At 37.0% G+C, this 17,878-nt stretch overlaps 1 protein-coding gene across 6 annotated transcripts in view; it reads right to left on the bottom strand.

Annotated features, from left to right (window-relative positions):
* The window catches only part of snapc3 (small nuclear RNA activating complex, polypeptide 3), a 90,484-nt gene extending 74,185 nt beyond the window's left edge, over positions 1-16,299 (bottom strand). For all 6 annotated transcript variants that reach the window (XR_010904765.1, XR_010904764.1, XR_010904762.1 and 3 more), the window contains exons 1-2: positions 15,918-16,299; positions 15,780-15,851 (exon numbers count right to left, since the gene is read on the bottom strand). Coding sequence is in view for 2 of the 6 variants with exons in the window: in XM_067441593.1 (XP_067297694.1) it covers positions 15,780-15,851; positions 15,918-16,165 (320 nt within the window). In the remaining 4 variants the exon portion in view is untranslated. The remainder of the gene's footprint in view (positions 1-15,779; positions 15,852-15,917) is intronic.
* Between the last annotated feature and the right edge of the window lie 1,579 nt (positions 16,300-17,878).

The raw sequence follows: 17,878 nt of genomic DNA, 5'->3' as shown, positions 1-17,878 counted from the left end.
AATACCTACAAAAAATACCCTGGGCGCCAAATCTGAAAAAACAACAAGAAGTGAGATATTTTGAATTTTCTTTGGTAAATTGGTGCAGTTTTTGCCATTGCCAGACGTTGTACTTTAACAAACTCCTCCTAGAGATTTAATCATATCAACATCATATTTGCACAGTCTAATCTAAAGGCCTTTGTGACTTTAAATTGTGAAGATCTTGAGTTTTCCCTGAAGGATGTGTCCGTAGCAGTCTCACAAATGCTGATGTTTCGCCATGACACAGGAAGTTGTTATAACTCAGGCATACATTGTCCGATCTGCCTCAAACTTCACATGCTTGACAAGAGTTCTGGCCTGAAGACATCTACATACCAGTATTCAGTCAAAGTTATAGTGCCACCAACTGGCAGCAGGATGTGTGTCACTTATTAAAAAAGGTTTTGAATCACCGTCTTACTTTCACCCGATTTACTTCAAACTTCATTAGTATAATGTGAAAACATGACAGATATAGACATACGAATGGATTCCTGATATTTTATATACTGTTCCTATGGCAAAGTGTCAAAGTTTAATTATCTTTTTGGGTGTTTTTGAGACTTAGCATGCTTGAAATTGCGTGTGTGTGTGTGTGTGTGTGTGTGTGTGTGTGTGTGTGTGTGTGTGTGTGTGTGTGTGTGTGTGTGTGTGTGTGTGTGTGTTTTCTATATATGGGCTTTACATAAGGTCAATTGCTGTGTTTGAAAAGACACATGTCTTTAAATTAATTATTTACTGATATAAATCAAATCGATTTACAAAGTCAATTTCACATGATTTTCTAGTTTATAAGTTGTCTGCCTATCACCAGACCAAGCTCAATTTAAGATTGAACATTGGTCTGGGGAGTCTGCTCTGTATTTTTTACTGCACAAGAGGCGTGATCAACGAGCATTATTCGAATGACTCTGTATGCAATTGGATAGTCAACCAAACAGACTACAAGAGCCATGATCAATTAGCAATGATCCATCGTTTCTTTATCCGTCATCGTGTTAAACCCGCCAATAGCAAGCCAGGTGGATAAGTTAGTCTGTGATTGGTTCCCGCAAAAGTGTAACAGAAGCAGTAGAAATTAATGTACAGGTTTTCAGACTGTGTTGCAGGGTGAAGTCAAATCGCCAGCAGATCAGGCTGGGTTTACCCAGTCTAGTTTATAAGTAAATTTTATAATAAAGTTTATAATAAACTTCCATCAAATTTAGACCCACATCTTAAGGCTGGAATACACTACACGATTTTTTAAATCTGAACAGATTTCAAAAACACAAGGCATCATACACTTGCCGACTTTGTAAATGGTTACAGAGAAAAGCTAGGCATCATACACTACCAGACTTTAAACGTCCAGAACACAAACTGAAACAAGCGCCTAGTTGCTAGGAGATGCACGCTTGACAGACATCAACAACAAGCATGAGATGAGCAGGAGATGAGCGCGGTAATTTTTGAAGCGACTATCTGTGCGCTGAGCAAAAAGTCAACAAAAAGAGCCAAAACGCACTAGACGTGGTCAGTAGTGGTCAGATTACAGCGGGAGTTCAACACATGTATAGAGGACAGCTTCGGATTCATGAATAAATAGATAATTAAATCATTTATTTATTTATAACATTGAGTTTTTCATTAAACAAACACTGTTGTTCGAAGAAGCACACATGCTCTGGTGTGGCTTTGTTTGGAACTACTTTCGTTGACAAAATTTAAGTTACTTATACAATAGTTTTGCTGTTTTGATTCCTATATGAGTCTCACACAGACAAGATGTGAGAGCATCGAGTAACGCGACTTTGTTTACGTTATTAAATAATCTGTTAACATTTATTGTAATAGGCCTACAATTAATAATTTGCAGCTATTGACGCGCTTTGATCACGTTTAAACACGTAACGTTATCCCGGGAAAGCGTTAATATAAAACCCGTGGGCTAATGGTGACATAATGAATAAATTAAGACAAATGTTTACCTCAGAAGTTGGTTTGCAAAATATTATTAGTATTATTATTTGTCTTTGCTGTATCAATAGGCAATATATTATTTAACACAAAGTATATGGCTTCCCTGTAAATGTACAGCAGCGGGCTGCGCATCAGATACGCTTCTAGTGTGCAAAGACAGACCCTGCTGCTCAATCAGCTCCCTAGTTCACTAGTCAGGGCACTGATCAGGATATAAATCAATGGGCTGACTCCCTGATCATTGCCCTGACTAGTGAACAAGGGAGCTGATTGAGACGCACCCAGAGAAAACGGCAGGCAGCCCCGCGGCTGACATGCAACAGAAACGCCACACTTGCAGGCAAAATCGATATTATGTTGTTTTTTATTATTACAATTATGCCTATATCTGCATTTATTTTAACCTACAGACTTTCAAACATGAACATGTCATTTATTAATATGTATTCGTGTCAAAATGACATAAAATCAGCTGTTTTCTTTGTCTACTGCCGGTAACAGTTGTCATCCACATTATAGAGACACTCGTGCTCCTGCCACAGCTGAATAAGTTTTTCTTCCGTGGCGGAGTTCCACTTTGTGATCCTGCTGGTCTCCATTTCTTGTTTGTTGATTTTCGTGGGCTTGTAGTCAGTGATTTCCGGTTTCAGTAGCGATGCGTCATGTGTTCTAAAATCGGCTCAAAATATCAAACATGTTTGATATCCTCCGACTGGATGGAATCAAAATCTGAAGCTAAAAAATCGGGGTCTATGGCCATGATATACTACGCGATTTTTCATGGAATCTGTCGGCTCAAATCTGCAGACTGGCTCTGACTTTTGTCAACTAGCGTCAACTTGCGTCAACTTCAGATTCAGAATCGGGGCAAAAATCGGGTAGTGTATTCCAGCCTTTAGTCTTACCTGACACTAATATTAAAATCATTGCTGCAGTTTCTGTGATTTGGCTTCATTTGTTAATTTTGTAATTACATTTTTTTTATTTTATTGGATGCCACAAATATTGAAATGAAAGCATGCTTAATTGCATAAGATTGTAAGTAGCTAAGGTAGGTCAAAAACACATGAAGAGAAGTGTTAGGATAATGCAATATCACCATTCGGACGGTATTCTGCGCTCATTTGAAATTGACGTGACATCATCTGACATGAAATTGATTCATTAAATTGAATTGAACTCATAGATGTGACTGTTGTGGTTCGTAGTCATAGCAGCACCAACTGCTGCAGTTAATGTGGTGAATTCAACCTAATTTGTAGGGCACTAACAATATATTTTTATATTATTATTTTAATAACTGTTAATAAAATATAAAAAGACCTTGAATTAAATACCGTACTGACCTTCTGGACTTAGAAAATTTTAAGCTGCAAAAGACAACTTTGCACATATTTGAAAATTACCTATTATATCATATTACATTTTAATTAATCTATATTTAAATTACATCATGGGTGTGGCTTGTGGTCATAGCGGCACCAGCTGCTGCGGTAAATGTGGCATATTTGAGCGATTTTAAAATACTCTCCTGTTTAAATGCATATTGCCTGTCATGCACAATTTGTCTGAAGCCATCGGGATGGCGGTACCACCAGCTTGGGACCTCAGATGGAGTGGCGCATGCGCGAGCGGCGACACGTTCTCTTTGCGAGTCCTTAGCTGTGTTTGTTTGTTTTATTAATTGTTTTACAATCCATCAATATTGACGGTTAAAGTCTTTTTTTATTTAGATAGATGAATTTCCACGGCTCAGAATGTAACCGAACTCTGTTATCTTGCTGGTGATTTTGATCACTTATGCTGCCGGTTACAATCATTACATGCATAGTGACCAGGGAGCGCGAATCAGCAACACACAAGACTTTCTGCTAAATTTGAATTCCCCTGCAACGCGATTTCATCCCTATGACACATCTTTGTTACCACCAGAATGTGTCAGAGGCAACAACGTTAAAACAAGGAAACGTGGCAGGAAAGGACGAATCCGGGAACGACAGAGAAGACAGCCCTACAGACAATGACTTCCAACCATCATGCTTGGCAATGTCCAAAACCTATGGAATAAGGCAGATGAGTTGCGGGCATGCACTCAGTATCTCACCGAAAAACCAGCAATCCTGCCTTATCTGCCTGACAGAAAGTTGGCTTACCGAGACAGACTCTGACTCATCGGTCGAACTAGAGGGCTACACACTGGTGAGGACGGACTGTAATCAGAACTCCGGGAAAAGGAAAGGTGGAGGTGTGTGCGTGTTTGTTAATAATACATACTGTAACCCTGATCATATTACGATTAAGCATCAGATATGTACGAAGGACATTGAATTATTAGCGCTCTCCTTAAGGCCTTATCATTTGCCTAGGGAAATACACCAAATCAGACTGTTTGTTGTGTATATTGCGCCCTCCACCGATACATTGGCCGCTGCCACTACGATTCATGAACTTGTAACTAAAGCGGAGGAAGAGGCCCCCGACGCAGCTAATTTTTTGTTGGGTGACTTTAAATCATGCAGTTTAAAGGAACATTTACCTACTTATCAACAATACGTCACCTGTTCAACAGGTAACGGTTAAATGCTTCAAAAGGTGAAGGTTAAATGCTGGACTGATGTTGCGATTGAGGTACTTCAGGATTGCCTGGAGTGCACAGATTGGAATGTAGTGACTGATGGGACTGACAATGTCAATGGCGCAGCGTTCGCTATATCGGGGTATGTACAATTCTGTGAGGACGCAATCATCCCCCGAAAGACTGTTAAGATGTTTCCTAATAATAAGCCCGGGGTTATCCCAGACTCTTCTCCCGGAAGGGTGCGTGACTAGAGCGAGAGAGGAAATGCACGCCCATAAACACTGCTCTCAAAGTGCAGATCCAATCATCCGTGAACACTTCTGGCGGCCCTATGGTTGCGCCGCGCTCCACTTTATTCCTATGGGTAACATCAAGCGACTTCAACGCTTCAGCGCAGCATTCCGGGAAGGCAGCACTGCATTTGAACCGACATGAACGCAGAAATGACGGGAAGCTTCACAACATCGCTTCAGTCGTGTCGCAAAAGTGGATCTCCACAGTCACTGCTGTCACAGGACTTCACGAAATCAACAGTTACCAAAGAAGTGTGTTTTTGATGGAGCGGTCCCAACGATTCACAGTCCTGCTTTGGAAGCAGGCGGTGAGTAAAACTGCTTCAAATGTCTATGTTGTTAGCTATCGTCTCGTAAATTAGTTAGATAATTTATCAATGGAGCATGCGATCTATGGTGTGTGTTTAAATGCATTTGTTTAGCTGACCAATATAGGTGTCAGTTTGTTTATTGTAAAACCATCCAAACATAAACCTAGCGTTCTCACAGAGCGTGCTTCGTCATTCAAATGCTAACAGTTACTCCATTGTTGTTCTATGTATAATGTTACACTAGTCTGACGTGCAAAACCATTTTGCTTGCTACTGCTAAGGTTTAGTCGCATACAATAGTCCATAAACCGAATCATGTCATCATAAACCACGACATAAACCCACACAAATGTTGACAGGCCACTAAATACAGTACATACCACAGAGACGGACGTCCTGCTGTTGTTGCTTCTCCTGTTCAATTTATTTCAGCCTCCGGATCTGATTCTGGATCATATATGTATTAGTTGTAGGGATGTCAACGATTAATCGATGATCGATTAATTGTCGATAAGACATTTGATCGATAAGACTTATCGATCATCGATTAAGCAGGGTCATGCGCGTGCGTGCGGCTCAACCACGAAACGGGAGGAAAAATGATGCGAGCGTGCCCGAGTTCTATTTGGGACCATTTTACAGCTGGAGTCACACCTTCATCATGACTGCAAGTTTGCATGTGCATTCGCAGCCTTTTGTTTTGTGCAAATGTAAGTTGTAATATTGTGTTTATTTTGTGCAGGTCTATCTTTAGCTGATTTATCTCATAAGGATGCATTTGTTTAATAATTAACGTTAGAGGTGAGCGGTAGTAAAAGCGTGGCGGTGATCAGCTTCAGCGTGCAGCTCCAACAGCAATGCACAGTTAATAATGACTATGATTGGGACTGTCATATTACACAACATTAATGAGAACACTATTGTAATAAAACATTGTGATTGTTAATTATTTGGGTTTATTTGCCGTGTGTTTCATTGCGTTGATCCAGGAAGAGCGCATGCACAACATGAGTCACACTCTGACTCGCGCATGTAACTTAGTTTAAGTTCACTTGTGCATTCGCATCAAATTGTGCTGAAGTAATTTGTAATATTACATTTATGTTGTAACTTTATATATGTGATCAATCATATAGGATGCGTTTCTTTTAGCGAAATAAAACGCACTAACAAATGGCTTCAGTCAGTGATGGCTACCGGTTTTCATTCAGTGCTTCGGCTTTAGCGCATACAGAGCAATGGATAATATCAACTCAATTCAAGTTCACTTGTGCATTCACATCATTTTGTGAAGATATATAATTTGTAATATTTTGTTAACTTTACATAAATCTGATTCATCTCATATAGGAAGCTTTTTGCTGAGTTAAATAATGCGCTTGCAAAGAGCTTCAGTGTAACCAGTGTTGATTCAGCGCATCCGCTTCAGCTCGCGCAGTTCAAACAGCAACGCGCGACTAATAATAACTATGATTGGGACTGTCACATTACATAACATTAATGAAAACAATATTTTAATAAATCGTTTTGAATTAATTGGGTTTAGCTGACGTTTCAGCACGTTGTTCTTGGAAGAGCGTCCACACATTCTGAATAACAGATCTGAGGCGGCGTTCGTGTTGTATTTCAGGTTATATTTGGTTATTAAATAAGTAATTTAATTAAATTATAAATAACATCGAATAATTTTACAATCCCATAGCCCTTTGTTTAGATAAAAAAATCCTTCTCATTCATTTGGTGAAGAACATGGCGTTTTGAGCAGCATTGCACATAGGTCTACTGTCATGCTGTCAGCTATAAGCCACTGCTGTAGACGCATATTTCAGTATTATGGTTAACGATTAATCGATTAATTGATCATTAATTTAAACGACGATCGATCATGGGAATTTGTGAAAATTGACATCCCTAATTAGTTGAATCTGATTGATAGTCATTTATTAGTGTAACGTTTTCTTCTCCACGCTTGAGGATGTCAGCTTTCAGAAGCTCTCGTGCTGTAGCTGCGCGCCTGTCATTCTTTAGCTCTGCCCACTCAATACGCCTCCAGCCGCTCGTTTTTTTTCAGAAAGACTCGGTACAGCCTATATTTCTTTTATAAATATAACAAAACTAAAGACTTTTCGGAGATATGAAGGATGCAATACTACTCTATAGGTACTCAAGATAGACATGCCCCCCCTTTAAAAGTAAACTCAATGACTTTAAAGCAGCATATAAACATAAGTTAGAAAACTTTTTTAAAGGTGATCCTAGGGCAGGGAGTCCAATCTATCACAGCCCAAGAAGCATTCGTTGGTAGCAGAGAATAATTTTAATATGGCAAATTAATTAAATGATTTTTATTTTTGATTTGATATATATGATTTTAAAGCTGAACAGAATGAAACCATTACAGATATGAGACATGGAGGGTGTAGATATTGATATCGCCTTGGAAAAGGTCAAATTCTATTTTAGATGTGTAAATCCTCGTAAAGCTTGTGGACCTGATGGTATCAGCTGCAGGACACTAAAGGTGTGTGCTGATCAGCTGGCTCAGCCTTTCCATAGGTTGTTTCAGCTGTCATTATACAGGCGTTATTCCCAGCTTATGGAAACAATCTTTAATAGTGCCTGTGCCTAAAAACAATAGACCTAAGGAGTTTAATGATCTGCGCCCTGTTGCCCTGACCTCTGCAGTTATGAAATGTTTTGAAAAAATAATTTTAAAACAACTTCTCCAAGAGGTTTCAGCCCTTTTAGACCCGAATCAATTTTCCTATCGTGCAGAGAGAGGTGTTGAGGATGCACTGCTATCTTTGATTAACACCACTCATGAGCACCTTGAACATGCCTGGTCAAGATTGTGTTCATTGATTTTAGTAGTGATTTTAATACGATCCAACCCCACTTGTTGTTGAGAAAACAACTGAATTTGGGAGTAAATCCCCAAATGATTTTATGGATCTATGACTTCTTGACAGATCGTAGTCAGAAAGTCAGATTTAATTCATGTATATCATCCTCAAAAATTATAAACACAGGGGTACCTCAAGGGTGTGTTCTGTTGCCTATCCAATACACATTATATACCAATAATTGTCAAGCTTCCTCTTCAGCACACACTTATTTTAAATATGCTGATGATACAGCATTGGTTGGTTTTTTAAAAGTTGGACATTTCTTCTGTGAGTGGTTTTCTGAGAGAATTGCAGGGTATCAGTGGTGTTCTGAACATTTTCTGGAAATCAATGTGAAGAAAACAAAAGAGATGGTCATAAATTTTAGTAAAAACAGAATGATAATTCCCCCCTCTAATATTAATGGTGAATTAGTGGAGAGGGTCTTAATTAGGCATGTGCCGATATCAATTTTTCATGTTGCGATTAATTGATGAAGTTTTATCACGGTATACGATATTATCACGATATTGAAATAAGTTGCAAAAAAAAGTGTTGCCATAGCATAACAGCTTTAAGAACTATTTTGTAAGAACAAAAACAACTGAATGTTTAAATACAATAATGCACCAAAAATATATACAGCTCTGGAAAAAAAATTAAGAGACCCCTCATTGAGAAATCAATGTTAAGTGGTCTCTTGATATTTTTCAGAGCTGTAAAAGTAAAATTTTCAAACAGATTAAATTGCAAAAGAATTAGGCTATAAAGAACAACAGGTAGGCTTACAAATTACAATAAGGTTATTTAATGCATTAACTAAGATAGCATTATACTTTATGTACATTTAGTACATAAAGTATAATGTTTTTGTTAATGTTAGTTAAGAAATACTGATCATTGTTAGCTTTATCTTAGGTCCATTAAAAAAGTTATTTTGATTTTGATTTTAATGTTATTAAACAGTAACTAAGAAATTAACAGAATGATTAATTCTTTATAAGTATTTTTCATTGTCAGTTTGGTAATAATGAATTAACATGTTAACTAATGAAGTCTCAAAGTTTTACTACAATAACAAATAACCAGAACAGTTCTAATTATTAGGGCATGTTGTAGTCCAGATTAAAACATAAAAATGTTTAAGTTTGAAAAAAATAGCCTATTAAGTCTTTAAGTATTAAGTATTTGGTGCTGTGATGAACAACATTGAGATTACAAAAACGAATGGCTGTTTTAAAAACTACACGCGTTTTGTTTGTTTGCTGGTTTCCGGGGTAACCGGCCGCATTCTGCAGTTCATCAGCGCCCTCTGCTGTCACTGAGCGGCACTTCAGCAGCGCGTCTCCTTTACCGGTTCAGTCATGTGCAAACACACGTTGGGCTTGTTTATATCTGAGCGCGTGTCCCTTTGACGCAGAATACACCAGTGTTGAGCATTTATACGGTTGATGGGCAAAGTATTCTTGAGTGCATTATAAAAAAATGATGAATTGTTAATAAATTATTATTTACGATATTTTAAAGTGCCCACGATAACAATATCGTGCATATTCATTATCGTGATAAATCGCATTATCGAAAACCGGCACATGTCTATTGTAATGTTTTATAAAAGTCTACTTCAGAGTGTCCTGTCCTTTGGCCTCATTTGTGTGTTTGGTAACATGCATGTTAAGGACCAAAGGAAACTGCAGCACATGATTAAGATGGCCGGCAGGATCATTTGGAATTGACCAGGTGTCGGCAGCTCAGTTGTACAATGAGCTTATTTAAAAAAAGACTGACCAAATCCTTAATGACCCTACTCACCCTCTATATCATAAATTCATGAGAAGTAATAGGTCAACTGGTAGAATTTTACAACAGAGAATTAGAACAGAAAGGTATAATAGATCATTTGTACCCATAGCGATCAGATTGTATAATGATCAAGCACATCGTAAGCTATTATAGTTTTAGTTACCTGTTAATAATATATACAGTCTTGTTCAAAATAATAGCAGTACAATGTGACTAACCAGAATAATCAAGGTTTTTAGTATATTTTTTATTGCTACGTGGCAAACAAGTTACCAGTAGGTTCAGTAGATTGTCAGAAAACAAACAAGACCCAGCATTCATGATATGCACGCTCTTAAGGCTGTGCAATTGGGCAATTAGTTGAAAGGGGTGTGTTCAAAAAAATAGCAGTGTCTACCTTTGACTGTACAAACTCAAAACTATTTTGTACAAACATGTTTTTTTTCTGGGATTTAGCAATCCTGTGAATCACTAAACTAATATTTAGTTGTATGACCACAGTTTTTTAAAACTGCTTGACATCTGTGTGGCATGGAGTCAACCAACTTGTGGCACCTCTCAGCTGTTATTCCACTCCATGATTCTTTAACAACATTCCACAATTCATTCACATTTCTTGGTTTTGCTTCAGAAACAGCATTTTTGATATCACCCCACAAGTTCTCAATTGGATTAAGGTCTGAAGATTGGACTGGCCACTCCATAACAGGGGTCGTCTCACAAACTGCCTGTGGCCCTTGGACCCAAAAAGAACAATTTTACTCTCATCAGTCCACAAAATGATCCTCCATTTCTCTTTAGGCCAGTTGATGTGTTCTTTGGCAAATTGTAACCTCTTCTGCACATGCCTTTTTTTTAACAGAGGGACTTTGCGGGGGATTCTTGAAAATAGATTAGCTTCACACAGACGTCTTCTAACTGTCACAGTACTTACAGGTAACTCCAGACTGTCTTTGATCATCCTGGAGGTGATCATTGGCTGAGCCTTTGCCATTCTGGTTATTCTTCTATCCATTTTGATGGTTGTCTTCCGTTTTCTTCCACGTCTCTCTGGTTTTGCTGTCCATTTTAAGGCATTGGAGATCATTTTAGCTGAACAGCCTATCATTTTTTGCACCTCTTTATAGGTTTTCCCCTCTCTAATCAACTTTTTAATCAAAGTACGCTGTTCTTCTGAACAATGTCTTGAACGACCCATTTTCCTCAGCTTTCAAATGCATGTTCAACAAGTGTTGGCTTCATCCTTAAATAGGGGCCACCTGATTCACACCTGTTTCTTCACAAAATTGATGACCTCAGTGATTGAATGCCACACTACTATTTTTTTGAACACACCCCTTTCAACTAATTCAACTAATTGCCCAATTGCACAGCCTTAAGAGCGTGCATATCATGAATGCTGGGTCTCATTTGTTTTCTGACAATCTACTGAACCTACTGGTAACTTGTTTGCCACGTAGCAATAAAAAAATATACGAAAAACCTTGATTATTCTGGTTAGTCACATTGTACTGCTATTATTTTGAACAAGACTGTATATATATTTTATGTTAAATGTTGGATTGTAATTGTAATTTTGTATTTGGATTCTAATTTTCTTTTTTGTAGTATTATTTCTTTTTTGTCTTTATTGTTCTATTCATAAGACTGTTGTGTATTATGTGTTGTGTTTTTGTTTTTGAAGAATATGTTGTGATAAGGGCGCGAAATAAATGAATGACCATATGAATTTCCCCTTGTGGGACAATAAAGTTTATCTTGACCATGGGCCCGTCATCGCTGCTTGCAGCTTAAATTTAACATTAAACCTACTTAAAATCACTGCTTTTCATATTTTTTGTTTATATATATATATATATATATATATATATATATATATATATATATATATATATATATATATATATATATATATATATATATAATATACTGTATATATTATATATAATATATGACATATAATATGTTTATATGTTTTAATGACAAATTTCAAATAAGAGGGCAAGTGACAAATATCGGTATCGGCCAATTATTGTTCATTAAAATCGGTACCGGCCCCAAAAATTCATATATCGGTGCATTCCTAGACTATATGGCTAATTTTGCCCTTTATGACAACTGTGAGGGGGGTGAATTTTGTAAACTCATTCGTTTACATTATATAAAGCCTTGAAGTTCTGCATAATTAAGGACGTGACCCCTTTGAGTGACAGGTGGATGGCTATTTATCCTCTGTCTGGACCCTACTTTACACTTCAAAACTGCTCTTGTCCATATTTTTTTTACAGTCTATGCTCCGCCAACACGATATGCCTCCATCAGCTCGGTTTTAAGATTTCTCGGAGATATGAAGGATGCCATTACTACTCTAAAGGTACTCAAGATTTACATCAGATTACCCTAAAGGGGTCATATAATGCCATTTTTGTACAAGTTAACATTATTTTTTAGTGTCTAAATTAAAACTTTGTGATATACTTTACTTAAAAATTCTATTTAGTATTCTAAGAAATCACTCATTTAACCTGGTGAAAAACAGCTCTGTTTTCAGCAAGCCATTTCTTCAAGCCATGTACAGGCTTTGAGTGTGAAGTGTTGCTTAGACAACAGCTGTGTCTCATTTCAGAAGGCTGCGTCCTCCAGGAGGTCGCATTCGAAGGGTGCATACGTCATAAGGCCGTCTCATTTCAAAAAAGTGAGTAGGACTCTCCAAATGCGACCTTCGAATGCGACCTTCTTTCACAGGAATTCGGAGTGTGCATGAGGTGTAGCCTTCACGGCTGGAGATAACCCACAATTCTTTGCGTCTCCGTTAACAAACGTCATTTTTTTTATATTATATTAAATATTATATAATATCCGCCAGATATACATGCGAGCGTGTGGTGTTTAAAATAAGTAGTTCAAGCTTTTTTTGTTGTTTTTTTTAAGCTCTTTTACCTCAAACTGATAGTTTTGGTAAACAGGATTACAACTGTTTAGTGCATTTTAAACGTTTAGAACAGTACATTGCTGGCAAGACAAGAAACATTTCAAGTTATAAATAATTTTTATTCATATAAACTGGCGTGAGAGCGCAACGTGGCTGAATGTGTTGGCATAGCAACGTGATACTTCCTGCCTGTGTGTCCTACAAAGGACGTCTTGTTTAATTCTGATTGAGGACACTCCGTATACTGCATCCTACACAGGACGTGTCCTCCGGAGGATGCAGCCTTCGAAATTTAACGAAATGAGACACAGCTAACGACAACGCGAGTCTCTCAGGACACATCTGTGCAAGTTTAACCGTATCAATTCGATATATCAGATATATCAACATCAAAATGACTGCTCACCCAAGAACAGAACACCACAATCGCTTAGACGCCATTCTGCTCCAGCGCATCCACAATGGCGGACAGCTTGCGCTCACTCAGGGCGGGTCTGAGCTGAAATGCTGTTATAAATCAACAGTCATGGGAGGGGTGTCCGATCGTGTGACGCCACACATCGAACGGCTTGATTTCAGACAGGTAAAAACATTAAAAAAAAAAAAAAAAAACACTTGATGGATTTTTATCATTATAGGATGGTTGTGTACAGTCACTACCAACACACATTGCTATGTGACCCCTTTAAAGAGACTGAGCGTGATCCCCCCCCCCCCCTTTAATGCACAGTGAACTAACATGAACAATCAACAAACAGCTAGATTTTTATGTACCAACAATAAAGATTAATAAATACTGTAACAAATGCATTTTTCATTGTTATTTAATACATTAATGTTAACTAATGAAACCTTACTGTAAAGTTCTCATTCTATTTTCACAAATCGTTTTTATTGAAGTGCAAAGAAGTAGTCAGTTCATGTAGTAACAAAGTGCTTTTACGATATTTAAAAAACCTCCCTGATTACATAAATAATAATTTAACTGTAAAAGAAAATAACACATATAGCCTTCTTTTCATTCATTTCATGCTTTCAAAAGATGAATCAAAGACTCCTTTTTTACACTTAAAGTAAACAGTAAGCATTCTGCAGAAAGATGGGGGCATGACTGAGATATAAATAAACTGATTTTGTCATAACACCTGTAGGAATATGTATCTACCAGCAGTGAGTCAACACAACAAAGCATTCCAGAGACCCCCTCTCCGAAACCTGAACCGATCATAAACTAATCAAGGATGCCCCAACTGGCCCAGAGACAACATCTCTCCCCCTTTACCTGCACAAGGACAAGATGAGTCGCATGACGTGTTTCCTCTTTCTTCTACAAGCATAACAGCGTGTAGAACCTCACAAAGAAGGTACTCATTTATTACCGACAGGCATACATTCAAATCGTTATCAGGACACAGAGTCGCTAAGAGCTTTTCTAAGGCTCGAAGGCAACCCTGACACTATACAGGACACCTCATCGTGCCCCTCCTTCCTCGACCCGCGCATTGCAAAGGCTCTTTGAACATCACACAAAGACCTCACACCAATGCAGACATGAGGAGTAAACTTAAACCATAGATTCAATAACTTGAATTAATCCACCCAACGGCAACTTAAACACATACTAAAATATTATGTATATTTTCATGTAACTTGTAAAGTTTCTCTGTAAGCGAGACATGTATTACATATGAATCTTTCATCAAGGGAATAGCAAGCTGTTTGATGTCTATGTGATGGATAAATGATTCTCGTCATTTTGATGCAAGGTAAATTTGTGTAAAATATACTGTGATCACAATAGGAAATTTGGGTCCTTAAAAGTGTTTAATCAGACATTAAACTAATGATATGTATGAACAGGAGAAGTGGGCAGGACACCCACCCACAACAATATCTCATTGACCGGAGACGCCCCCAAGGAGGGACCTTGGGGTCCGTTTAAAACTCCCGGGCAACAAGATATCTTTGCTTTGTGTTTTGCTTCATGATTTACTGACTGCCATGGTTTTGCGGTGACTTCTGCTTTGATCATGCGGGCCTTTTCTGTCTGCACGCAGTGTCCTCCGAGCTACCCAGAGCTCATCATCACCACACTCCAAAACTCCATTTGAACCTCACCGTAGAAAACTTCCTGGAATCCGCACAGTAGCGCCACAGAGATGCCCGTCACCTAGCAACCAGCTAACACCATCCAGGATCTGGCTTTTCAACCCACAAAACCAACTATTTGGCCCTCTGACCATAACAACTGACCATAACAACTGACCACTTTCTACTCAAACACTCTCCAAAGCAGAAATAATCAGCATGAGTGTGATGTTTGTGAAAATAGAATGGAAAAAGTAAAAATAAATGAAACAATCAATCAACAAATGTAAAAAATAAATACATGTGGGAATAAATAAAAGTACAAAATAAATTAACGCATAAATTAATAAATATTAAAATGAATTAACAAATAAATAAAAGTTTAAAATATATTTTTTTATAAAAGCAGAACATAATAAATTAAGGGAAAGACAATACAAAATTTAATTGGATTAAAATGAATCATTTTATCAAATCATTTATTGTTATTTATTTTCCTATTATCACATTTATTTGTCTATTTATCTGTTTATTCGTTTACATGTGTATTTTTTTCATTTGTTTACTTATTTATTTATTAATTAATTTCTGCAGGTTTGGTCCTCCATAACCAGGACGCAATAACTACATACAATAAATAAAATTAAATGAAAATAAATAGGAACACAAATATTAAATTCATTGGCCGATGTCAACGAATGGTGACACATTGCGCGTGCACGCGGAGGGCAGCCCTGATTCTGGCAGGCAGTAGAATTTCGGCACAACACCGTCACCCCAACTGATTTCACAATTCATGAAGAATGGCATGCGCAATTATTTGCATGTCTACAAAAACGCACTGTGTTTTTATAGTTATCTGAATTTCACACCATAATCTTTACTGCGGAGACTTTAACTTACTTCAGTGTGGATAGACGAGGATCTGAAGGCACATCGTCTGTGTCTTCATGTCCACTTCTCAGAGAATCAACACTGAGAAGACAGTATATGTCATGAAATGAACAAAACAAAAATAAAATACTAATCTCTCAATCATACCTGCAGATGCTTTTGAGTTCCTCCAATGTCTTCGTCTCAATGCCCATCTCTTCAATGAACTCCACATCCTCAATCTCTGGGGCTGTGTCACGGTACGAATACACCTCCGGATTTAACGCTTTCAGCCACAGATCTCTAAATGTGCCTATATGAAACTCGTTTGAGTTTACGTTAATGAATTCATAAGACGGCACGTTTTCATGTTGCTTCTCTTCGCACATCAATCCAACGTTACTTTCCTCCGCCATATTGAGCTACGAATTGACATCGCATAAGATCAACTTCAGTGGAGTTACCGGCTGGTAATAATTCTTCTTCTTCTTCTTCTTCTTCTTCTTCTTCTTCTTCTTCTTCTTCTTCTTCTTCTTCTTCTTCTTCTTCTTCTTCTATGGTGTTTATTGGCGGTTCTTCTTCTTCTGTTTACGGTCTATGTTACTGGCGCTTTGCATACTATGTGCATATCGCCACCTACTTTTGCTGTTATGCAGTCGCAGGTTATTCATCAAATTGTTCTTGCTTTTACTCTTTTCCTTTCTTTCCCACATATCTAAAATACTCACTATATATATTTATATTTCTTTTAAAATGTACCTTTATATATATATATATATATATATATATATATATATATATATATATATATATATATATATATATATATATATATATATATATATATATATATATATATATATATATATATATATATATATATATATGCCTTCCCTTGTTATCAGTATTCCATTTGTCTTGCCATTCTTTAATAATACTTTCCTTAATAATAGTTTTAACTTCACATTTACTTAGAGGAACATTATAATACATTTCTTCCCTTTTTAAAGCATTTTTTGCTAATTCGTCAGCAGACTCATTACCAGCTATTCCTCCATGTGCTGGCACCCAGCAAAATCCTACTACCACTCCTTTTCTTTGTATGCGCCATAATAATGTAAATATTTCACACATCAAATCATCTGTAGATGATTGATGAGTTGATAACGATGTTAAAACTGATGCAGAGTCAGATCACTACTCTGTCTGGATTTACTTCCTCTACCCACGTTAATCATATTATAATAGCAACCATTTCAACAGAATAAATTGATAATTTAGATGTTAATCTTTTACTTATGGATATTTTAAATTCTGGGATATATATTCCTACTCCTGTAATCCCTGTTTTGGGGTCTTTGGATCCATCAGTATAAATATGCATACTTGCGTAAAATCTTTCCTATATATACTTATTTACATTATACTTAATCATACCCATCTCCCCCCATTCTCTTCTCTTATCTAATATCTCTAAATCAATTGTAACCTTAGGAATTATCCATGTTGGGACCTCTCCCCATACAGGAGACACACTACATTCTATGTTTGCAATCTGGTAGCTGAACCATAAATCATGCATCCATAATCAATTATAGATCTTATCAATGCTTGATATATTGTTAACATTGATTCTCTTTCAGCTCCCCATTCTTTGCCAGCTATTGTCCTCATCACATTTAAAGTCCTCCTGCATTTTTTATCCATTTCCTCAATATGTTTTTTCCAGGTATATTTCTCATCAAACCAAATTCCAAGATATTTAAAGACCTTTACTTGTTCTAGTGATTTTCCATAATTCCAAATCAATATCTTTATGCAATTCTTTTTTCTTACTGAATAACATATAATTTGACTTACTTGTTGACATTTTAGAACTCCATTCTATACTCCATTTTTCCACCTTTTTAATTGCTATTTGCATACTTGAAATTACTTGACGAACATTTCGACCTCTCTTCCAAATAGTCCCATCATCAGCATATAAAGCACAACCCACACCATGTCTAAATTGTCAAAAATATCATTAATCATAATGTTAAAAAGAATTGGACTTATTACACTCCCTTGTGGGATACCATTTTCTGCTTTAAAAACTGAGGACTGACATGCTCCCACTTGTACTATAA

The sequence above is a fragment of the Pseudorasbora parva genome, chromosome 4 (genome assembly GCF_024679245.1).
Source record: "Pseudorasbora parva isolate DD20220531a chromosome 4, ASM2467924v1, whole genome shotgun sequence".
NCBI classification, from domain to species: Eukaryota; Metazoa; Chordata; class Actinopteri; order Cypriniformes; family Gobionidae; genus Pseudorasbora; species Pseudorasbora parva.
This window is presented reverse-complemented; position numbering and strand designations above follow the sequence as displayed.